Source organism: Pseudophryne corroboree, chromosome 4 (genome assembly GCF_028390025.1).
Source record: "Pseudophryne corroboree isolate aPseCor3 chromosome 4, aPseCor3.hap2, whole genome shotgun sequence".
NCBI lineage: Eukaryota > Metazoa > Chordata > Amphibia > Anura > Myobatrachidae > Pseudophryne > Pseudophryne corroboree.
Window position 1 is genome coordinate 485,741,833 of NC_086447.1, and position 25,824 is coordinate 485,767,656.

General features: G+C 49.1%; 1 protein-coding gene across 2 annotated transcripts in view; it reads left to right on the top strand.

Annotated features, from left to right (window-relative positions):
- Positions 1-10,806: 10,806 nt before the first annotated feature.
- Positions 10,807-25,824, top strand: part of AFG1L (AFG1 like ATPase) — a 402,277-nt gene continuing 387,259 nt past the window's right edge. For both annotated transcript variants that reach the window (XM_063917076.1, XM_063917077.1), the window contains exons 1-2: positions 10,807-10,978; positions 23,917-24,140. In XM_063917076.1, coding sequence (XP_063773146.1) covers positions 10,840-10,978; positions 23,917-24,140 — 363 coding nt within the window. In that variant the 5' untranslated portion in view covers positions 10,807-10,839. The remainder of the gene's footprint in view (positions 10,979-23,916; positions 24,141-25,824) is intronic.

A 25,824-nucleotide genomic window follows, 5' to 3' on the forward strand; every position in this document is an offset into this window, starting at 1 on the left:
TCTTGACGTGGGCCATTCACTGCACCTCCTGAAAAGCTTCCACAGTTGGCATCAAAGCTTCTCAATGTCAGCATTCTCTGTTCTATCGCAGTGCTGAGTGTCATGATGGATATAACACTGGATGATATGCTCTTCTCCTGCACAAATATCCCTCTTAACCAAAAATTGCACTCTACTCCTCCAACGCTGCAATAGGTAGCACTGGGTCCAAATTTATATCAAGCTCTCTGTAGATGTAAAAACAGCAGAAAACTGCAAACAGGAACTCAGGACTACACTCAAATAATCCTTCTGCCATCACTGCTGCAATGCTGTGAGCAGTCCCCATCCCTGCCTTTTGTCACCTTATCTCTGTCAGCCTGAAAACTTAAATTTTTAATGACATCCATAGAGTTTTGTTGGGATGACCTGGGTTAAGTGTAAACGGGGCAGACCCGTGAATAACCTGGGTCGAAGTGCACTTTAAACAGGGTCTGATACCGGGTTTGACTTGATTTTGACCCGTGTTCAAAATACCAAGTTGGACCCAGGATGTTGGTGAAAAAGGAGATTTATGGTAGCCTTACAGTTGTTAAATCTCTTTCTGCGAAGTACATTGGGTTCCACAGGGAAAAATCGGGTGTAAAGTGGATCTTAATCCAGAGAGGCACCATCAGGCTAAAGCTTTAGGCTGTCCCAGGATGCATTGTGGGGCCTCCTCTATAACCCCGCCTCCAGACACTGTGAGCTCAGTTTTGTTAACCAGTCCAATGTAGGAGCAGGCAAAAGAGAAGGCAGATGTTAGTCACATAGAACCACAATGTCACGACAGGAGAAGGGACCAGCGGCTAATGCCGTACAAACCCATAGAAGGTAGGTGCGTCAGGGTGGGCGCCCTGTGGAATCCAATGTACTTTGCAGAAAGAGATTTAGCGGTGGTAAGTCTACCATAAATCTCCTTTTCTGTAGCAGGGTACATTGGTTTCCACAGGGAAACATATGGTGATGTCCTAAAGCAGTTCCTCAAGGGAGGGGGCATGCTTTAGCGGGTATGAGAACCCGGTGTCCAAAGGAAGCATCTTTGGAGGCGGATGTATGAAAGGCATAGAACCTAATGAACATGTTCACTGAGGACCACATAGCCGCCTTGCACAATTGTTCAGCGGACGTGCCACAGCGGGTCGCTCGAGAAGGTCCAACAGACCAAGTAAAATGGGCAATAATAGTAGCAGGAACTGTGAGTCCAGCCTATGCTTAAGCTTGTGCATTCACCATTCTAATCCATCTGACCAGGGATTGCTTATTCACAGGCCAGCCACGTTTGTGAAAACCAAACCATACAAAAAGGGAATTTGACCTCCAGATAGAGGCAGTCCTCTCCACGTATATACGGAGAGCCCGTATCACATCCAGAGACTGCTCTTTGGAGGACTAACCAGAAGAGATGAAGGTCGGAACCACAATCTCTTGGCTTAGGTGAAAAGATGACACCACCTTACCTTAGGTAAATAACCAGGGCGAGTTCTAAGAACTGCCCGGTCACACTGAAATATCAGGAAGGGTGGACGACAGGACAAAGCGCCTAGGTCTGACACCCTCCTAGCAGAGGCAATAGCCAGTAGGAACAGGACCTTGAACGTGAGCCATTTAAGGTCCACTGACTCAAGAGGTTCAAATGGAGACTCTTGCAGGGCATTCAGGACAACAGACAGATCCCATGGAGCCACAGGAGGGACATAGGGAGACTGAATCCGTAAAACATCCTGAGTGAAAGTATGAACGTCAGGAATAGACGCAATTTTTCTCTGAAACCAAACCGACAAGGCAGATATATGAACCTTGAGGGAGGCCAGACGAAAGCCAAAGTCCAGGCCTTGCTGCAGAAAAGCCAGAATTCTGGAAGTTCCGAATTTGTATGCATCGTAATTATTAGCAGCACACCAAGCGAAGTAAGAATTCCAGACCCTGTAACATAGCCGTGCAAATGCCGGTTTTCAGGCCTTTAGCATAGTTTGGATAGCCGCCTCGGAGAATCCTTTGGACCTCAGGAGTGATGCTACAAGAACCACGCCGTCAAAGCCAGTCTGGGCAGATCCAGGTAAACACAAGGGCCCTGAAAGAGGCGGTCTGAGTGTTGAGGAAGTAGACCCTGCATGTCTTAGAACCAATGCAGTCTTGGCCACGCTGGAGTGTCTAGAAGTAGTATTCCTCCTTCTTGTTTGAACTGTCCATAGTACCGTGGGCAGGAGTGACACTGGAGGGAACACATAGGGCAGCCGAAAGTTCCATGGAATTGCCAGTGCGTCCATGAACGCTGCTTGAGGATCCCTGGTTCTTGATCTGAAGACCGGAACTTTGTGATTGTGTCGAGATGCGATCCATTCTACATCTGGTAGGCCCCACTTGTCCACTAGGAGTTGAAAGACTTCCTGATGAAGACTCCACTCTCCGGCATGCACGTCCTGACGACTGAGGAAATCCGCTTCTCAGTTTAGGACTCCTGGAATGAACACTGCCGACATTGCTGCCGTTCAACGAAGGATTTTCAACACTTCCATCATTGCCATGCGGCTTCGAGTGCCTCCTTGATGGTTTATGTTTGCCACCGTGGTGGCGTTGGCTGACCGTACTTGAACAGGCCTGTTCTTTAACAGAGGCAGGGCGAGAAACAAAGCATTGAACACTGCCCGCAATTCCAGAATGTCTATCAGGAGAAGTGATACCTCCTGGTCCACCGACCCTGGAAAGAGTGATGCTCCAACACCACGCCCCAGCCCCTTACACTGGCATCCGTAGTCAGTAAGACCCAAGTGGGGATCCAGAAAGGATGGCCCCCGTTGAACTGCTGGCCCTGCAGCCACCAGGTCAGCGATAGATGAACCTCTGGAGTCAAGGAGATCATGTGAGACCAGATCCGATGAGGTAGGCCATCCCACTTGGAAAGGATTAACCTCTGCAGAGGGTGGGAATGAAATTGAGCGTACTCTACCATGTCGCAAGCCAACACCATCAGGCCTAGTACTTGCACCGCCGAGTGTAAAGACACTCTTGGGCGAGAGAGGAAGTATCTTATCCTGTCCTGAAGCTTCAGGACCTTCTCTGGAAACAGAAACAGCCATTGAATGCTCCGAGCAGGGACCAGCGAGGACTTCTTCCAGTTGATGAGCCATCTGTGGGCTTGTAGGAAGTTTACCGTCAGTTGCAGATGACTGATGAGGACATTGTGGGAGTTTGCCAGGATCAGCAAGTCGTCCAGATACGGCAGTATCCTTACTCCCTGGCGACGGAGATGAGCCGTCATCATGGCCATAACCTTGGTGAAGATCCGAGGGGCTGTGTCCAGTCCAAACGGCAGAGCCTGGAAATGATAGTGAAGGTTGCCAATAGGAAACTGCATATATTGCTGATGCGATATGGCAATAGGTATATGCAGGTAAGCATCTTGTATATCCAGGGATACCATATAAACTTCGGGTTCCATGGCCAGTACAAATGAGCACAGTGTTTTCATATGGAACTTGGATACTCTCACAAACTTGTTCAGTGATTTGAGGTTGAGTATAGGCCAGAAAGATCCATTGGGTTTCGGTACTAGAAACAGGGTCAGTAGTATCCTCTGCCTCTCTGGGATAGAGGTACCGACACCACCACTCCTGTATCCAGGAGGAAACTCCCAACCATTTGTAGAGCTTGGCGCCTGTAACAGATCCGAAGGGATAACAGTTGTGCAGAACTGGCGAGGGGGATGCCTCTTGAAAGAGAGACAACTTCTCGCACCCATGCGTCTGAAGTGGTCTTTAACCAGACCTGGGTGAATAGCAGAAGTCAGCCTCCCACCCTGAGGTTCCCCAGGGGGAGGCTTGTCCCGTCATGCAGCAGGCTTGTCGTGTTTAGAAGCAGACTGACGGGATGCCCAGGATTGTTTAGCCTTGGGCTTTGTGGTTTTGGAAGCACAAGATTGTCTCGGGTATGCCTGACCTTTTGCTTTCCCTTGAGGCCGAACGGAGCGAAAAGTTGTACCTTTTGCCTTCTGTGCAGAAGGAGTAGTGTTAAGGAGAAAGGCAGTATTACAGCCGCCAAGTCAGCCACAATTTTATTGAGGTCTTCCCCAAACAGGATAAGGGAGTACCTCCAAGGTCTTATTGGATTCCAGGTCCACCTTCCATGACATCAACCACAGAATACGGCGAGCCAGGATGGACGTAGTCGATGCCTTGACCGCCAACACAGCTGCCTCAGAGGACGCCTCCTGAATGTAATAGGCGGCGGTGGTGGTCATGTCAGACAGGTACTGTCTGGCAATGTCAGATATATCCTGAGGCAGCTCTTCCTCTAATGCCTGAACCCATTCCTCAATTCCTTTTTGCAACCCAAGAGGCTACTATAGTGGGTCTATGTACAGCTCAGAATGTATAGAAATATACTGGCGCCGGCTGTGATTCCAATAAAGGGACAATAAAACAGTTAAATTAAAAATTTAGTACATCAATTTATTACACATACATTAAAAAAATAAAAGGAGGTATCACGATTCTCTGACCCTAATGGGTTAATGACAGGGAAAAATGACCACTTAAATCTCACTCAGAGTGTGGCTGTATACAGCTTCTGGCTAGGGCTCATTCCTCAATACAGTCCTTAGTTAATTTAAAGTATTGGTGTTACACGGTCTCTCATGTGCAGTCCCCAAAGAATCTCGATTTCAAGCAGAGATCCAAATAGCAGCAGGGGAGGTGATCCGGGTCCCAATGTACCAATACCTGTAAGGATCCAGTGGGAGCAAAAGAGTCCAATTGTTGCCAGAGAAATGCAGGAGTGGATAGATTGCCTGTGGTCAGTAGTAGTAGCCTAATTGGGACCCGGATCACCTCCCCTGCTGCTATTTGGATCTCCACTTGAAATTCTTCCGGTCTATGTACAGCACATGTAAGGGAGTAAATAGACTTCAGGCATCCTTCCACACGCTTATCTGTCGGTTCCTTCAGTGAGGTGACAGTAGTGACAGGCAGAGTAGACGACACCACTAGACGGGTGACATGGGAATCCACTGGTGGTGAATTTTCCCACTTGTTACACAACTCTGTAGAGAGAGGATAGCAAGCTACCATCCTTTTAGACAGGGAGAATTTCATTCCTGGAAAAGACCAGGGTTCTTGTCGTATGTCCACTAGATGGTCAAAAGTAATAACGTTTTAGTTACCTTCTGACGTTCAAACCTATCAGGTTTCTTAGACACCATAGTGGAATCCTCGTCATCATCAGTGATTTGTAGGATCTGCTTTATAGCAACCACTAAATTAGGGACATCAACCTGAGTAGTGGATTCCTCATCAGAAGCAGCTGTGTCAGTGTCTGACGGGACCGTATACTTCCCATCCTCATCAGAAGAATCTTCTGAGAGTTTAGTGGATTGTGAGGAGGAAGTAGCCCGCTTAGATGACTTAGATGCGAGAGTGACTTGGGGCAGCTTTATGTCTAACCAAGGAGTGACTCCATTGCTGCAACTGGGTAGGCAAATTATCCGCCCAAGGCGGATTTACCATAGGGACAATTAGTGGCTGTAATTGCATAGGATGTCCCATAGTGGGCGTAAGGCGTGTCACAAGCATATTGAGCATAGTTGGGAACGCTGCCCAAGGTGGCTCCTGATTGGTTACAGGAGCCACGGACTGACTGGGAGATGTATGGCACATAGTACACAGACCGTCATACAAAACTTCCCCCTCAGGCAAATCCTTGGCGCATGCGCTGCAGGATGCAGGAGCGTCCTCAGATTTCCCGCCGTTTCTGTTAGACATTATTAGTGAATGCAACAGCAGAGCGTATTAGTACGATACAGCCAGAGTACAATACCTGCAAATAAATTCCCTAGTATGTGACTGCGCACACAATACACAACACCAGCGAATAAATCCGGTATTAGGTGACTGAGTACACAGTAGAGTACACTTTAATCGGTAAATACTGTGAAGCACTATATATGGACCCTGACGCACCTAGTTACCTAGGTACAGAATACAGGCACACATAGTCACAGTGACAATGCAGATAATTATTTTAGTAATACAAAAAAACTGCACTGGACTAGTATATGTATATTATATATAACAATGCACAGTCTGAGACCGGATTTATAGATCAGAATACTCGTAGACTATATTCTGGCACAGGTACACTTGTTCTTAACTAACGCTGTCTTAATATCGACATGTAGAATACTTAAATGCTGGTAAAACCACGTCACTGATGTACAGGTGGGTTTATAAAGGAGACCTTGCCCTGCAGTCCCGGAGACCAGTCGCATCTATTTTAGAAAAAGGCACCCAGCGTCTCAGTCAGGGAGTGAGGGAGAGTGTGAGGCAGCTCCAGGGTGGGAACACCAGCAGTAGATGGCGCCCGGGGCCGGGGGAGAGGCTACCGGTCAAGCGCCGGTTCCCCTATGCTGGACTTCATCACTATGGAGTCTTATTAAAATGGATATTAGTATATCCGACCTGTACTCCTATGCAGGGGCGTCAGAATGGGGGGGGGGGGGGGTGGGCAGCCCGCTCCCCCCAAACATGAGAGAGGCGCCGATACTGGGGCAGAGGAGCGGCAGGCAGCTCGGTGTGACGCGCCTCTTAATGGGCGCGCCGTTTAATGTCAATTATCAGGACCGGACCTGCAGTCTCAGCAGATACGGGGCAGTAGCAGCCCAGCATAGATGCAGTCATCCCGGCCCCTCAAAGTCTCTTCAGCGAACAGTAATACTACTTCCCCCTCCTACCCTGTGGCCATGCAGCTTCCTCCCCTCCTCTGCTCTGCCCCCGATCCGTCCCACACTGTGCATCCACTGCTGAGTTTGTTTCTGCAGCAGGTTGCAGGGCGGCTGTCTGTCTCTCGCCATCTGACCTAGCCCTTGGTCCATCCTGCGGCTCCTCCTCACCTCCTGATCCATGCTGCCAGTTTCTTTTCCTGTGCTATTACAGTGGCAGCCTGATCCGTAGAGGGGTGGGTGTTGGCACTTTCCTCAACACAATCACGATTAGCATGTCACAGATTACAGCACAACGACAGCGCCTTCCCGCACCTCTAAATGTCGGGGACGCTGCAGCGCTGTCCAGATAACAGAGTTGAGGCGCTGGGAGGACACACCTGGAGCAGAGAGGAGCAGAATACTGAGGAGCCAATGAGTACACAGGAGGTTAGTTACAGTTTGGCAGGTGTTTATGCAGAAATGGTGAAGAGGGGGATGGGAGGGAACTCGGGAGAAGGAAGAGGTTAGTGAGTAAAAGGATCCTCAAATCAGGTGCAAAGGATTCTCCTGTTCAATCAGGAGCGTCCCCACCACTAAATTGCTTTGGGAAATTCCATTGTTATCCTGTGGATAACCTGTGGACCGTGCGGGAGAAATATACGTTATGGTAAGAACTTACCGTTGATAATGGTATTTCTCCTAACTCCATAGTATCCACAGGGATCCCACCCTGACGTACCTGATTTGAGGATCCTTTTACTCACTAACCTCTTCCTTCTTGTACGGAAGGGTGTGCATGTGTGTTCTTCTCGCCTGATTAGGGCTATCTATGATGCTCCTGCCTTGAGCTTTGGAATTCAACTGATTTGTCTGACCCAGGAGGTGGGGATATATGGACATGCATGCTGGGAGGCCGAAAAGCTTTGACCGATTGGTGCAAATCCGCTGTTGCTTCATCATATCCCATTGTTATCCTGTGGATACTGTGGAGTTTGGAGAAATACCGTTATCAACGGTAAGTTCTTACCATAACGTATATTTTATCAGCCTGATCCTAACCCCTTCCCCCCAACCCACTGCAGCCTAACTCTAACCCTCCCTGGTGGTGCCTATACCTAAACCCCCCTCACCTCCCCGCAGCCTAACTCCACCCCCCCCCCCCAGCCTAACCCTCCCAGGGGGTTCCTAACCCCCCCTTCCCGCAGCCTAAACCTAACCCTCCCCCTTGCAACCTAAACCTAACCTCCAAACCCCCCTCCCCACGTCCACCCTCTGCGGCTTACCTCTCCGGTGGCCTAGCACACAGACATCCAGGATCCCGGTGGTCGGTATTCCGGCGCCGGGATTGTGATCCTATTCAGAATACCAACACCAGCATGCCGAGTAGTGTTGGTATTCCGGCGTAGGTATTTAGACCACCGGGATCCTCACCGGATACCGTGCTTAACATGTTGCTGATAATGCTAATAGTTATAATGATGCACCAACACGTATGCTGGGAAGTGTGCTGGGAAGCTAGGGGCGCCAAACTCAGATTATATTTTGCCCCCCCCCAACCTAAAAACGTTCTGACGCCCCTGCTCCTATGCCCTGGTGGATATAGTGGGGTCCCTGCTCGGTTACAGTGTCCACGCCAGCGTCGTAGTCCATCTCCCTAAACTGCGACAGGAACGCGATAAAATATCAGTGTATTTTCTTCAACTAGTAGATCTTACTAACTTTGGGGCTCATTTACAATTGGATGTAAGTCATATTTATGACACGCCTCTCAGATGTAGCAGTACACATCCGCATTGATAGGTGTTACTTTCACATCTCCCTGAAACGCTTTTTCAAAAGTAGGCAAGTATGAGATCTGTCTATCTATCTATCTATCTATCTATCTATCTATCTATCTATCTATCTATCTATCTATCTATCTATCTATCTCAGGGGCAAACGCAGGATTTGTGAAGGGGGGTTTCCAAAGAGGCGGTGGAGCCAAGCATAAGGGGTCAGGGTTGGTGCTATATCGGAGTGGGAGAAGGGACCTTCTGACGTACCTAGGGGATGAGACACATCACCAGGAGGAGGAGCTACGGCCGAACAGGGTACCCGAAAAGTACCATCGCGGGCTCGCTTCGCTTGCCGCACTTTGGGCTCGGTAGCTCACTCCGCTCGCCACCTGATTACTAAAGGTGTTGGTGGCGTGGATAGTAGAGGAACTATCCCGCTGGCCTTGCTCCTCCCCCTTGTGTTGTGGCTCCTCCCCCTGATGGAAAAGTTCCCTTAGCCCACTTGAATCTAGCATCTATCAAGGGGTCAGAGACTGCGGTAGTATGCACTCTGCAACCTGCTGTGGTGTCTCCCAACAGTAATGTAATATGCAGTATAGAAATGGTGGCACTCACAGATTCTGTTTGACAAAGAATCTGTGAGTGCCACCAATTCTATACTGTATATATATATATATATATATATATATAAACACACTCTCTCCCCACAGTCTGGCACTTTAATAATAGCCGTTGCCCGCACAGTCCACAAAATTATACGTCAAAGGTGCAGCACTCAGCATAATAAAGACATAACACAGGTAGATTCTGTCAATGTCTCAGTGTTGCCACTAACGCCCTGACAACACAGAAACGTTGAGAGAATCTACATGTGTTTTGTCTTTAATATGCTGAGAGCTGCACATTTGACGTGTTATGTGTGTGTGTGTGTGTGTATATATATATATATATATATATATATATAGTTACATATATGTGTATAAAACTTATAGTCACAGTGAGATCCTTAAGCCCAGAGGCGGATCCAGAACAAAATGACAGATGACAGGTGACAGGATTGAGGGTGGGGTGGGGGCACCATGAGAGGAGAGATAAGCCCCTCCGTAACGTTTCAACTGACCTGCCTCTGGCATATTGTACAGGGAGCAGCAGCACTTCTTAGGCCGTAGCAGTGTCACGCGTTATGATGCCTGAGCTGGATTCAGATGAGCACAGGCCAACTGTAGGAACAGGCGCTGCTCATCCGCCTGCCCGTAGCTGCAGTGCAGAATCAGATTCTGTCTCTGCGGTGCGTATCATGGCCGGCGCAGCAGAGCCAGGATGGTGCCTCTCCACGCCAGCCCGTGTAGTCTACTCGCCGTGTGTGTTGGGGATGCAGCGGGTTGCCTGATCACTGTGGGCAGCAGTGATCGGGACACGCTGGGGGCGGAGCCGCGGGACTGGGAGCGCTGTATACAGCGAGAGGTAACTACATTAAATCAGGATTTTGGTACTTACCGATAAATCCCTTTCTCCGATTCCACAGGGGCCACTGTAATCGATCACTCATGGCGATGGATCGGCGGCAGGGGGGGTTTCTAGGTACTCGGAAACCCCCCCTGCGCGCGCTAGTGTATCTATCTATCTATCTATCTATCTATCTATCTATCTATCTATCGGGATTTAGTTATGTGACCGGCGGTCAGGAGACTGGTGGTCACAATACCTCCACCTATATCCCGCCCCCTCACTATCCCGACGGTTAGCATGCCAACCATCTGACTATTTTGCCACCGAGTCTGCAACGGGCTTCGTTGCACTCCCACCCTGCGCCGGCATTCTGCAGCTGGGATCCCGGACGCCAATAGTGCGATACACACCCTAGCTATCTGTCAGTGACATACGGTCATACGGCATAGAACCTATAAAAATCATCTTTGTAGTATGTCATAATTTTTATATCATAACTCACCACCAAATGAAATCATATATGTGCGTACCCTCCAACATTTTACACATAAAAATCGATACAAATTAGAAAAGGGGGCGTGGCCACGGCCTTTTCCTAGACTTTCAATAGAAGTTTGGAGAGCCAAAAAATCGGTACAGGGTATGTGGGTGTGTACATCTGGCTCTGACACTAGCCGCCCCCTCCCACATCTGATCACATGGCTTTTTTGCCATATAATCAGATGTTATATGTACGGTACAGTGTCACGTTACTTATTTTTTCCTTGATAGCTTTTCCTCACCTTTATATACTAATAATTCTTTCGTTGCTTAGAAACAAGCCTCGCCCTCGTGTCACTAGCCTGTCTTCGCCACTGTAATGTTCTCTAAATAAAGTTATTGAAATGAGTCTCTTCCAACATGGCGGCCCCCTTTGCGCCCTTGGTTTCCCGGAGTTCTCTGCTAAGCGTTTACCGGGAATGTAGGAGGCTGCAGTACGGCGTGAGGTGGGGGAAGCTCGGAGGGCCGTGCGTTCCCTGTCTGTGCAGGCAGACGGCAGGTTAGTAGCGCCGGGGGTAACACACGTCTTGTTGAGTAGGAGAGTGGCAGCTGCCTGAATAGGATAAAGCGTTGAACATAGGGATGAGTTAAGAGACGGAGAACTGTGGGTATTTACACACAGTACAACATGACTGGAATGCAGACCAGAGATCTCTATTAAAGGTTATCTGCCTTTCTCTGTAAAAGTACTGAAGAGTGACTAGCTACGATCTAATGTAAATGTCACTATTTGGAATACACTTACAACATTTTTCGACCTATAAGGACAGAACTTGATTAGTCTGTACTGTCATTGAGAAGATACACTCTGACTGGTCTAGTATCATAGGAGCCTACGTGATTGGTCAGTGATGCTCACAGTAATCCTCCCTGCAGATGACTGAAACTTGCTATACATACATATGGGGGTATATGCAATAACGGGCGAATTGCGGCAATTTTTCGCCCGTTTTTAAATTCGACACAATTCGACCGTCGAATTCCGGCCGGCGGGTGCCGGAATTCGACATATTCAATAAAAAACGGATTTGACAGTCCCGCTGTCGAAAAACGGACCAATTGATGGATTTTGATTTGATTTTAATTTTTTTTAAAAAAACGGTAAAAAACCCGAAAAAAAATTGCGTGGGGTCCCCCCTCCGAAGCATAACCAGCCTCGGGCTCTTTGAGCCGGTCCTGGTTGCCAAAATACGGGGAAAAAAATGACAGGGGATCCCCCGTATTTTAACAACCAGCACCGGGCTCTGTGCCTGGTCCTGGTGCAAAAAATACGGGGGACAAAAACAGTAGGGGTCCCCCGTATATTTTGTACCAGCACCGGGCTCCACTAGCTGGACAGGTAATGCCACAGCCGGGGGACACTTTTATACCGCTCCCTGCGGCCGTGGCATTAAATACCCAACTAGTCACCCCTGGCCGGGGTACCCTGGAGGAGTGGGGACCCCTTCAATCAAGGGGTCCTTCCCCCCCCCCCCCCCCCCAGCCACCCAAGGGCCAGGGGTGAAGCCCGAGGCTGTCCCCCCCCCCCCATCCAAGGGCTGCGGATGGGGGCTGATAGCCATGTGTAAAAATGAAAAAATATTGTTTTTTGCAGAAGAACGACAAGTCCCAGCAAGCCTCCCCCGCAAGCTGGTACTTGAAGAACCACAAGTACCAGCATGTGGGAAAATAACGGGCCCGCTGGTACCTGTAGTTCTTCTGCAAAAAAAATACCCAAATAAAAACAGGACACGCACACCGTGAAAATACAACTTTATTACATACATGTCGACACACACACATACTTACCTATGTTGACACGACGTTCGGTCCACTTATCCAAGTAGAATCCACGGGGTGTACCTGAAAATAAAATTATACTCACCGAAATCCAGTGTCCTGGCACTCTCCTGATTCCCTATGCGCGTCTGAGCTGGCAGACAGCGCATCGCACAGCACCTCCATTAGTTTCAATGGTGGGAACTTTGCGGTCAGCAGTGGGGTTACCCGCGGTCAGCCGCTGACCGCGGGTGACCTGACCGCAAAGTTCCCACCATTGAAGATAATGGAGGGGGCTGTGCGATGCGCGTCTGACAGCTCCGACGCGCATACAGCCAATCAGGAGAGTGCCACGACGTGGCGCTCCCTGATTGGCTGAAGGGACCTTCTGTGACAGCAGTCACAGGGGGTCTCTGCATTCGGGGAAAGGGGTCCCATGTGTAAACATGGGACCCCTTTCAGTCCGTGTGGATCGGGTAAATGCGTTTCTCTAACGTCCTAGTGGATGCTGGGGACTCCGTAAGGACCATGGGGAATAGACGGGCTCCGCAGGAGACTGGGCACTCTAAGAAAGATTTAGTACTACTGGTGTGCACTGGCTCCTCCCTCTATGCCCCTCCTCCAGACCTCAGTTAGAATCTGTGCCCGGAAGGAGCTGGGTGCATTTTAGTGAGCTCTCCTGAGCTTGCTATTAAGAAAGTATTTTAGTTAGGTTTTTTATTTTCAGAGAGCTTCTGCTGGCAACAGACTCTCTGCTACGTGGGACTGAGGGGAGAGAAGCAAACCTACTAACTGCGGCTAGGTTGCGCTTCTTAGGCTACTGGACACCATTAGCTCCAGAGGGATCGAACACAGGAACTTAACCTTGGTCGTCCGTTCCCGGAGCCGCGCCGCCGTCCCCCTTGCAGAGCCAGAAGACAGAAGCCGGCGGGTTGAAGCAAGAAGACTTCAAAATCGGCGGCAGAAGACTCCTGTCTTCATATGAGGTAGCGCACAGCACTACAGCTGTGCGCCATTGCTCCCACACTAACCCACACACTCCGGTCACTGTAGGGTGCAGGGCGCAGGGGGGGCGCCCTGGGCAGCAATTGAGTACCTCCTGGCAAAAAGCAGCATATATACAGCTGGGCACTGTAATATGCATGAGCCCCCGCCATTATTTTAACACAAAATCGCGGGACAGAAGCCCGCCGCTGAGGGGGCGGGGCCTTCTTCCTCGGCACTCACCAGAGCCATTTTCTCTCCACAGCTCCGCTGAGAGGAAGCTCCCCAGGCTCTCCCCTGCAGAAGCACTATAGAGAGGGTGAAAAAGAGAGGGGGGGCACATAAATTTGGCGTAAAAACAATATATACAGCAGCTACTGGGTTAACACTAAGTTACTGTGTGATTCCTGGGTCATATAGCGCTGGGGTGTGTGCTGGCATACTCTCTCTCTGTCTCTCCAAAGGGCCTTGTGGGGGAACTGTCTTCAAATAGAGCATCCCCTGTGTGTGTGGTGTGTCGGTACGTGTGTGTCGACATGTCTGAGGTAAAAGGCTCCCCTAAGGAGGAGATAGAGCAAATGTGTGTGTGAGAGGGTGTCTCCGTCGACAACGCCGACACCTGTTTGGATATGTGTAAGTGCTAAGGTGAATTTATTGCACAAAAGATTAGAGAACAGACAAGAAATCTACCCATGTCTGTCCCTATGGCGCAGAGACCTTCAGAGTCTCACAATGCTCACTATCCAAAATAATAAACACTGATATCGACACAGAGTTTGACTCCAGTGTCGACTACGATAATGCAAAGTTACAGCCAAAATGGCAGAAAAGTATTCAATATATGATTATTGTAATAAAAGATGATTTGCATATCACTGATGACTCATCTGTCCCTGACACAAGGGTACACATGTTTAAGGGGAAGAAAGCTGAGGTAAATTTCCCTCCTCTCATGAGGAAAAGGAGCGAGAATCTCCAGACAAGAGACTGTAGCTTCCCACAAAAATTTCTTAGGCAGTAGCCTTTCCCCACTAGGGCCAGGATGTGATGGGAATCTTCCCCCAGGGTGTCACGTTTGCCCAGAAGGTAGCCCTAGCTATTCTCAGGGATCCTGCAGATAGCGTGCACATTCTGGTACACTACTCAGACCGGCGATTGTGTCGGCATGGGTTTATAGCGCTGGGGCGGCGTGGACAGGTACCTTATCAGCAGAAGTTGATACCCTAGTATGTGTGTGTGTATAGAGAGATATGTATATATATTAAAGATGCTGTCTTAAGAGATATGCACTGCTCAAAAAAATAAAGGGAACGCTAAAATAACATATCCTAGATCTGAATGAATGAAATATTCTTATTAAATACTTTGTTCTTTACATCGTTGAATGTGCTGACAACAAAATCACACAAAAATTATCAATGGAAATCAAATTTATTAACCCGTGGAGGTCTGGATTTGGAGTCACCCTCAAAATTAAAGTGGAAAAACACACTACATGCTGATCCAACTTTGATGTAATGTCCTTAAAACAAGTCAAAATGAGGCTCAGTCGTGTCTGTCGCCTCCACGTGCCTGTATGACCTCCCTACAACCCACACAAGTAGCTCAGGTAGTGCAGCTCATCCAGGATGGCACATCAATGCGAGCTGTGGCAAGAAGGTTTGCTGTGTCTGTCAGCATAGTGTCCAGAGCATGGAGGCGCTACCAGGAGACAGGCCAGTACATCAGGAGACGTGGAGGAGGCCGTAGGAGGGCAACAACCCAGCAGCAGGACCGCTACCTCCGCATTTGTGCAAGGAGGAACAGGAGGAGCACTGCCAGAGCCCTGCAAAATGACCTCCAGCAAGCCACAAATGTGCATGTGTCTACTCAAACGATCAGAAACAGACTCCATGAGGGTGGTATGAGGGCCCGACGTCCACAGGTGGGGGTTGTGCTTACAGCCGAACACCGTGCAGGACGTTTGGCATTTGCCAGAGAACACCAAGATTGGCAAATTCGCCACTGGCGCCCTGTGCTCTTCACAGATGAAAGCAGGTTCTCACTGAGCACATGTGACAGAGTCTGGAGATGCCAAGGAGAACGTTCTGCTGCCTGCAACTTCCTCCAGCATGACCAGTTTGGCAGTGGGTCAGTAATGGTGTGGGGTGGCATTTCTTTGGGGGGCCGCACAGCCCTCCATGTGCTCGCCAGAGGTAGCCTGACTGCCATTAGGTACCGAGATGAGATCTTCAGACCCCTTGTGAGACCATATGCTGGTGCGGTTGGCCCTGGGTTCCTCCTAATGCAAGACAATGCTAGACCTCATGTGGCTGGAGTGTGTCAGCAGTTCCTGCAAGACGAAGGCATTGATGCTATGGACTGGCCCGTCCGTTCCCCAGACCTGAATCCAATTGAGCACATCTGGGACATCATGTCTCGCTCCATCCACCAACGCTGCGTTGCACCACAGACTGTCCAGGAGTTGGCGGATCCTTTAGTCAAGGTCTGGGAGGAGATCCCTCAGGAGACCATCCGCCACTTCATCAGGAGCATGCCCAGGCATTGTAGGGAGGTCATTCAGGCACGTGGAGGCCACACACACTACTGAGCCTCATTTTGACTTGTTTTAAGGACATTACATCAAAGTTGGAACAGCCTGTAGTGTGTTTTTCCACTTTAATTTTGAGGGTGACTCCAAATCCAGACCTCCATGGGTTAATAAATTTTGATTTCCATTGATCATTTTTGTGTGATTTTGTTGTCAGTACATTCAACTATGTAAAGAACAAAGTATTTAATAAGAATATTTCATTCATTCAGATCTAGGATGTGTTATTTTAGTGTTCCCTTTATTTTTTTTGAGCAGTGTATATAACCAAACATGCCCAAAGAGACATGAGTATACTGGGTCCTAGAGTCAAAGCTATGTCGATTTCTGCTTGACGTGTCCTGTAGAATATGCAATGGACAGATGATGCCAACTTAAGTGGCATATGGAAGGCTGAGGATTGTGTGGAGAAGGGTTCTCGGACCTGGTCTCCACGGCTATAGCTGGTAATTCGGATATTTTGCCTTATATTCCTGCACAGCCTAGGAAAGCACGTCATTATCAAATGCAGCTTTTCGAACAAAGAAACAAGAAAGGCCGAGATGCGTCCTTTCTTGCCAGAGGCGGGGCCAGAGGAAAGAAGCTGCACAACACAGATAGTTCCCAGGAACAGAAGTCCTCCCCGGCCTCTATGAAAATCCACCGCATGTCGCTGGGGCTCCACAGACGGAGCTAGGCCCGGTGGGGGCACGCTTTCGTAAGTTCTGCAACAAGTGGGTTCACTCCCTGTTAGATCCCTGGGCAATAGATATTGTGTCTCAGGGATACAAGCTGGACTTTGAGAAGATGCCTCCTCACTGACGGCCCTGCCGGCTTCCCCCCACGAGAGGGAAACAGGGTTAACTGCAATTCACAAATTGTATCTTCAACAGGTGGTGGTCAAGGTTCCCCTCCTTCGACAAGGAGGGGGTTATTATTCGACCATGTGGTAGTCCCGAAACCAGACGGTTCGGTCAGACCCATATTGAATTTAAAATCCCTGAACATATACCTGATAAGGATCAAGTACAAGATGGAATCGCTAAGAGCGGTCGTTTCAAGCCTGAAAGGGGGAGATTTTATCGTGACTCGGGACATAAAGGAGGCATACCTTCATGTCCCCATTTATCCACCTCATCAGGCGTACCTCAGAATTGCGGTACAGGATTGTCATTACCAATTTCAGACGTTGCCGTTTGGTCTCTCCACGGCCCAGAGAATATTCACCAAGGTAATGGCGGAAATGATGGTGCTCCTGCGGAAGCAAGGTGTCACTATTATCACGTACTTGGACGATCTCCTCATAAAAGCGAGATCAAGAGAGCAGTTGCTGAACAGCGTATCACTTTCTCTGGAAGTGAAACGGCAACACGGCTGGATTCTATATATTCCAAAGTCGCAGTTGGTTCCTACAGCTCATCTGCCTCTCCTAGGCATGATCCTTGACACAGACCAGAAAAGGGTTTATCTCCCGATAGAGAGAGCTCAGGAGCTCGTGACACTGGTCAGGAATCTATTAAAACCAAAACAGGTGTCAGTGCATCACTGCACTCGAGTCCTGGGAAGGATGGTGGCATCATACGAGGCCATTCCTTTCGGCAGGTTCCATGAGAGGCTTCTAATGGGACTTACTGGACAAAGTGGTCCGGATCACATCTTTAAATGCATCGGTTAATCACCCTATCCCCCTGGGCCAGGGTGTTTCTCCGGTGGTGGCTGCAGAGTACTCACCTTCTCGAGGGCCGCAGGTTCGGCATTCAGGACTGGGTCCTGGTGACCACGGATGCAAGCCTCCGAGGGTGGGGGACAGTCACTCAGGGAAGAAGTTTCCAAGGGCTGTGGTCAAGTCAGGAGACTTGCCTTCACATCAATATCCTGGAACTAAGGGCCATATACAACGCCCTAAGTCAAGCGGAGACCCTGCTTCGCAACCAATCGGTGCTGAACCAATCAGACAACATCACCGCAGTGGCTCATGTAAACCGCCAAGGCGGCACAAGGAGCAGGGTGGCGATGGCGGAAGCCACCAGAATTCTTTGATGGGCGGAGAATCACGTACGAGCACTGTCAGCAGTGTTCATTCCGGGAGTGGACAACTGGGAAGCAGACTTCCTCAGCAGGCACGACCTCCACCCGGGAGAGGGGGGACTTCATCAGGAAGTCTTTGCGCAGATTGTAGGTCGGTGGGAACTGCCACAGGTGGACATGATGGCATCCCGCCTCAACAAAAAGCTACAGAGGTATTGCGCCAGGTCAAGAGACTCTCAGGCGATAGCTGTAGACGCACTGGTGACACCGTGGATGTTCCAGTCGGTTTATGTGTTTCCTCCTCTACCTCTCTTACCCAAGGTGCTGAGAATCATAAGGAAAAGAGGAGTGAGAACAATACTCATTGTTCCGGATTGGCCAAGAAGGACTTGGTATCCAGAGCTGCAAGAAATGCTCACAGAGGACCCATGGCCTCTGCCTCTAGGGCAGGATCTGTTGCAGCAGGGACCTTGTATGTTCCAATACTTACCGCAGCTGCGTTTGACGGCATGGCGGTTGGACGCCGGATCCTAGTAGAAAAAAGGGATTCCGGATGAGGTTATTCCTACGCTGATAAAGGCTAGGAAGGACGTGACGGCTAAACATTATCACCGTATACAGCGAAAATATGTTGCTGGGTGTGAGGCCAGGAATGCCTCTACAGAGGAATTCCAGCTGGGCCGTTTCCTTCACTTCCTACAGTCGGGAGTGACTTTGGGCCTAGAATTGGGGTCCATTAAGGTCCAGATTTCGGCCCTATCCATTTTCTTTCATAAAAAACTAGCTTCTCTACCTGAAGTTCAGACGTTTGTAAAGGGAGTGCTGCATATTCAGCCCCCTTTTGTGCCACCAGTGGCACCTTGGGATCTTAACGTGGTGTTGAGTTTCCTAAAATCTCACTGGTTTGAGCCGCTTAAGATCGTGGAGTTAAAATATCTCACGTGGAAAGTGGTCATGCTATTGGCCTTAGCTTCGGCTAGGCGTTTGTCCGAATTGGCGGCTTTGTCATGTAAAAGCCCCTATCTGGTTTTCCATATGGACAGGGCAGAATTACGGACTCGTCCGCAATTTCTGCCAAAGGTGGTGTCATCTTTTCATTTGAACCAACCTATTGTGGTGCCTGCGGCTACTCGTGACTTGGAGGATTCCAAGTTACTAGATGTAGTCAGGGCTTTGAAGATTTATGTAGCCAGAACGGCTGGAGTCAGGAAAACTGACTCGCTGTTTATCCTGTATGCATCCAACGAGCTGGGTGCTCCTGCTTCAAAGCAAACTATTGCTCGCTGGATCTGTAACACTATTCAGCAGGCTCATTCTGCGGCTGGCTTGCCGCCTCCAAAATCAGTAAAAGCCCATTCCACAAGGAAGGTGGGCTCTTCTTGGGCGGCTGCCCGAGGGGTCTCGGCATTACAGCTTTGCCGAGCAGCTACTTGGTCGGGTTCAAACACTTTTGAAAAGTTCTACAAGTTTGATACCCTGGCTGAGGAGGACCTTGTGTTTGCTCATTCGGTGCTGCAGAGTCATCCACACTCTCCCGCCCGTTTGGGAGCTTTGGTATAATCCCCATGGTCCTTACGGAGTCCCCAGCATCCACTAGGACGTTAGAGAAAATAAGATTTTACTCACCGGTAAATCTATTTCTCGTAGTCCGTAGTGGATGCTGGGCGCCCGTCCCAAGTGCGGACTTCTTCTGCAATACTTGTATATAGTTATTGCTTACATAAGGGTTATGTTATGGTTGCATCAGGTTTGTCTGATGCTCTGTTGTTGTTCATACTGTTGACTTGGTATGTTATCACAAGTTATACGGTGTGATTGGTGTGGCTGGTATGAGTCTTACCCTGGATTCCAAAATACTTTCCTTGTACTGTCAGCTCTTCCGGGCACAGTTTCCTTAACTGAGGTCTGGAAGAGGGGCATAGAGGGAGGAGCCAGTGCACACCAGTAGTACTGAATCTTTCTTAGAGTGCCCAGTCTCCTGCGGAGCCCGTCTATTCCCAATGGTCCTTACGGAGTCCCCAGCATCCACTAGGACGTTAGAGAAACGCATTTACCCGATCCACACGGACTGAAAGGGGTCCCATGTTTACACATGGGACCCCTTTCCCCGAATGCAGAGACCCCCTGTGACTGCTGTCACAGAAGGTCCCTTCAGCCAATCAGGGAGCATCCACTAGGACTACGAGAAGTAGATTTACCGGTGAGTAAAATCTTATTTTTTTTGTTTTGCCAAGTACTTGGATTACAAATATCACAGGACACTGGATTTAGGTGAGTATAATTTTATTTTCAGGTACACCCCATGGATTCTACTTGGACAAGTGGACCGAACGTCGTGTCAACATAGGTAAGTATGTGTGTGTGTCGACATGTATGTAATAAAGTTGTATTTTCACGGTGTGCGTGTCCTGTTTTTATTTGGGTATTTTTTTTGCAGAAGAACTACAGGTACCAGCGCCCCCCCCCCCCCGCATGCTGGTACTTGTGGTTCTCCAAGTACCAGCTTGCGGGGGAGGCTTGCTGGAACTTGTCGTTCTTCTGCAAAAAAACAATATTCTTTCATTTTTACACATGCTATCAGCCCCCCCATCCGCAGCCCTTGGATGGGGGGGACAGCCTTGGGCTTCACCCCTGGCCCTTGGGTGGCTGGGGTAGGGGACCCCTTGATTGAAGGGGTCCCCACTCCTCCAGGGTACCCCGGCCAGGGGTGACTAGTTGGGTATTTAATGCCACGGCCGCAGGGAGCGGTATAGAAGTGTCCCCCGGCTGTGGCATTATCTACCCAGCTAGTGGAGCCCGGTGCTGGTACAAAATATACGGGGGACCCCTACTGTTTTTGTCCCCCGTATTTTTTGCACCAGGACCAGACACAGAGCCCGGTGCTGGTTGTTAAAATACGGGGGATCCCCTGTCATTTTTTTCCCCGTATTTTGGCAACCAGGACCGGCTCAAAGAGCCCGAGGCTGGTTATGCTTAGGAGGGGGGACCCCACGCAATTTTTTTCCGGGTTTTTAACCCATTGCATAAAAAATATATATATATATATTTTAAAAAATATGTAAATAATACTTGTGCCTCCTAAACAGACAAACCAAGTACCTAATCCCTTCTAATATAAATAGATATGCTATTAGCAATAAAAAAAAAACACAAAAAAAACATGTTTTTAAATTTTTTTTATTACATTCCGCCAGCAAAGTGAGGCGGATTGAAAATGACGAATTTACTGTCAAAGAGCACTGTTGTCGAATTTACATTCTTCAACTGAATATACTTTTGTCGAAAAGCCGCATTTGTACCATTGCAGAAATGTCGAATTTGTCAAATGTCGAATTTCAAAAAGTCGAATTTGAAAAGTCCGTTTTTTTGACGAAAAGTACTGTATTGCATTGTTGAATTTATTTTTTGGGCGAAAAAGTCCAGTTTTTCGACATTTTCGGGAATTCGACCGCAATTGCATATACCCCATAGTGGCTGCTGAATACAGATGGTAGGCTGACACATGAAAAAGATCACGTTAAAATTGTTGACACGGGGCAGGTCAACACATGAAAAAGTTGAGATGACTTTAAAAAAAAAAAAAAAGTGAGTGAACTTTTTCAAACTTTACCATGCAGATGGATTACAATTGGGAAAAGTAGTAACCTATGCCGAACGCAGCTCGGTACCTTGTCCGCTGCAACAGGACGCGGTGCTCTATAATTGGGGTTCCTTGTAATGCTACGTAAAGAAATTTAAAAATGTCATGTCAACCTTTTTGTGTTGACCATTTTAATATGTCAACCTTTTTCCTTTGTCACCCATGTCAATGTCGATCAATCCATGACGACCCATTGATCCATACCCGTGGCTGCTGCAGTTTAGATACTGGTGATACTGGCTCCTCTCCTGACTGCTGCTTTAATTGAGTGCCCAACTTTCCTGGTCCATCTGGATCAGATTGACACATACACTAGTAGTTGTGCATATCCAGGCCTCTCATTTGTGGGAGTGGATACCAGGGCCGACTGCCCATCTGGCACTTCTGGCAAATGGGCTTGTGGGCCGGTCCTTTCAGGCAGAGAGCCGGGAAGGCCGCGCGCAGCCTCCAGCTCTCTGCTCTGGCTGCTCCCCTGCCTCCCCTCCCGTCTCCATAAAAATGGAGGCGTGCCATGAGTCCACGCCCCCACGACTCGCCCCCGTGTGCTTGTCCGTGCGCCCCCGCATATCTCCATGGAAACGGTGGTGCCCTGAATTGCAGCACGCCCCTGACTTTTGTGCCTGCACGCCCCTACACATGGCGCGCGCGCGCATGCATGTACATGCCAGGGTTGAATTCGGACCACAGTCCATCCCTGGTGGATGCTGTTCAAGTTCAGAACATGGACCCCTGAGGTAAGAATAACTAAACTGCTTCAGGACATCAGTAAACTTGTTCTGACTATTAAGTAAAGTAAGTGTTACATTAGTAAGAAGTAGAATTTTATTTTTTAAGTGTTAAATTATTGTGCTAAATATTCTAACATGCCCTGAAGCAGGTTAGTTAGGCTAACCTAGTGTTCACTCTAGGAGTGAAAAGGGGCAGGGCGCCGGACTCCGGGTGCACATGTGCGCGCGCGGCCGAAACGGGGGCGCGGCCACGCAAAATAGGGGGCGTGGCCACGCCTACGTCATTTTAAAGGGCGGTGCGGCCCACAGACGCTACTATAGAGAGCGTCTGTGGCCGGCGACGTCACTGTTGGGGGCGTGCCCAGCACCTCCGTCGGTGCTGGGCTTCCCCCAGCCCTCTCCCAATGCGTGAATGGATGCCGCGCGCATGCGCACGGCATCTATACACGCCAAGAGGGCAGGAAGCGGGCGGCTGTTCTAGCAGGGCGCCGCAAAAGGGGCAGGGCGGGTTTTGCCTGCTAAAAAACGGGCAGGGCGCGGCGCCCTGCTAAAACAGCCTAGAGTGAACACTATAACCTCAGGGTGCCCCATGTTCTGAGCTTGGACCACGGATGCATCGGTGAAAGTCTTGCTATGAATTGGCTGCATTTGCTCTCTAGTCTGTCATTCCCACACTGTACTGCAGAGCTCTTTGTTTTTTTCAAGAGAGCCATGATTAAGGTATCATCATACTAATTCTGACAACCTATTCTATAGGAGCAGGGCTGGTGCTGACCTCTCCTGTGCCAACCTGTCTAGGGGCAGCATGTATGCAGTGTAGTCTTGCTTGGCACATGTAATGTGTGGAAGAGGTGTTGCTCTCCCCATACCCCTGTAACTTGCACCCATGCCCCTGCTCTACAGAGGGTTGGCACTTGATATACCAGCTGTCGGGATCCCGGCGCTCAGCATACCAGCGCTGGAATCCCGACTGACGGTATACCGACATCTAATCTCCCTCTTGGGGTGTCCACGACACCCCTGGAGGGAGAATAAATAGCGTAGCTAGCCCGCAAGGGGCTCTTTTGCGCTCACACCGCTGCCTGCATTCCGGCGGTCGGGATCCCGGCGCCGGCAATTCATACTACACCCCTACAGAGAACAGAGTGGATGGCTTGGAAGGTGAAACTACAGTATGCCCTACTGCCTTTCTTAGGCTGGGTACACACTAGAAAGGTCAAGTGGCTAATTAGGTAAACTATACACGCTTACCAGTTGGCTGCTTGGTATGTCGAGCATCACAAATGCCCACCTAGCTGTGATGTTGGCAGACCTTGCAGTCAGTATATGGGCGGTTTGCCATACCTTCCAACATGTGGAGACCTCAAAGAGGGACACTTCTTGCGAAGCCCAAAATGGGTGTGGCTTAGAGGGGAAGTGGCTTCGTGGGCATGCTGCGATCACGAGCCACGCCTCCAATTTTTGTAGCTGTGGGGGCATGGCCAGTGCTCTGTGAGCTGCTGGCATGCCCCTTGTCACTCTGTCTCTCGTGAATAGACACTGTGAACCTGTAAAGGGAATGTTTTTTTAATTGAAAACTGTTCCTTTAGTGGAAATAATTTTTAAAAAATAAAATGGTTTTGGAAATTCATATCAGATATTTGGGATCTTATAGAACGAAAATTGTTTGGGGAAACTACATGTATTCAAATAACAATTTTTGTAATATATTTGTATTTTATTCTTTCAAGTATCTGTTAGCCATGTAGCAGAGGCTTCAGCTGTCGGCTCAGCAAAAAATACCCAGCCAGGAGTGCTTAATGAATGTACTGGACCACTTCAACAGTACGACGTTCTGGTAAAGGACTGCGTGCTAAGGAAAGATGAGCATCAACGAAGAGTCATGCAGCACTTACAGAGTCTTCATGACGAACTCCGGGGGTACAGGAAAGAATCCACAGGAATTTTGGCAAAGGTCGGACTATTTATCTTTTTACTAAATGCCTGTCATTTTCAGATATGTCTGTATACTAAGATCAATGTAGATAATGAACACGTTTTGTAAAGCATACTTTCTCTAATGTCCTAGTGGATGCTGGGGACTCCGTAAGGACCATGGGGAATAGACGGGCTCCGCAGGAGACTGGGCACTCTAAGAAAGATTTAGTACTACTGGTGTGCACTGGCTTCTCCCTCTATGCCCCTCCTCCAGACCTCAGTTAGAATCTGTGCCCGGCCAGAGCTCGGTGCTTTTAGTGGGCTCTCCTGAGCTTGCTAATAAGAAAGTATTTTAGTTAGGTTTTTTATTTTCAGAGAGCTTCTGCTGGCAACAGACTCTCTGCTACGAGGGACTGAGGGGAGAGAAGCAAACCTACTAACTGCGGCTAGGTTGCGCTTCTTAGGCTACTGGACACCATTAGCTCCAGAGGGATCGAACACGGGATCTTAACCTTGGTCGTCCGTTCCCGGAGCCGCGCCGCCGTCCCCCTCGCAGAGCCAGAAGACAGAAGCCGGCAGAAGCAAGAAGACATCGAAATCGGCGGCAGAAGACTCCTGTCTTCACATGAGGTAGCGCACAGCACTGCAGCTGTGCGCTATTGCTCCCACACTAACCCACACATTCCGGTCACTGTAGGGTGCAGGGCGCAGGGGGGGGCGCCCTGGGCAGCAATTAAGTACCTCCTGGCAAAAGCAGCATATATACAGTTGGACACTGTTATATGCATGATCCCCCGCCATTAATTTTACACAAAATCGCGGGAGAAGACGGCCGCTGAGGGGGCGGGGCCTTCTTCCTCAGCACTCGCCAGCGCCATTTTCTCTCCACAGCTCCGCTGAGAGGAAGCTCCCCAGGCTCTCCCCTGCACGTTAGAGAGGGTGGAAAATAGAGGGGGGGCACATAAATTTGGCGTAAAAACAATATATACAGCAGCTACTGGGTTAACACTAAGTTACTGTGTGATTCCTGGGTCATATAGCGCTGGGGTGTGTGCTGGCATACTCTCTCTCTCTCTCTCCAAAGGGCCTTGTGGGGGAACTGTCTTCAAATAGAGCATCCCCTGTGTGTGTGGTGTGTCGGGACGTGTGTGTCGACATGTCTGAGGTAAAAGGCTCCCCTAAGGAGGAGATAGAGCAAATATGTGTGTGAGAGGGTGTCTCCGTCGACAACGCCGACACCTGTTTGGATATGTGTAAGTGCTGAGGTGAATTTATTGCACAAAAGATTAGAGAACAGACAGGAAATCCACCCATGTCTGTCCCTGTGTCACAGAGACCTTCAGAGTCTCACAATGCTCACTATCCAAAATAATAAACACTGATATCGACATGGAGTTTGACTCCAGTGTCGACTACGATAATGCAAAGTTACAGCCAAGATGGCTGAAAGGTATTCAATATATGATTATTGTAATAAAAGATGATTTGCATATCACTGATGACTCATTTGTCCCTGACACAAGGGTACACATGTTAAGGGGAAGAAAGCTGAGGTAAATTTCCCTCCTCTCATGAGGAAAAAGAGCGGGAATCTCCAGACGAGACTGCAGCTTCCCACAAAAAAATTCTCAGGCAGTATCCTTTCCCCACTAGGGCCAGGATGTGTTGGGAATCTTCCCCTAGGGTGTCCTGTTTGCACAGAAGGTAGCACTAGCTATTCT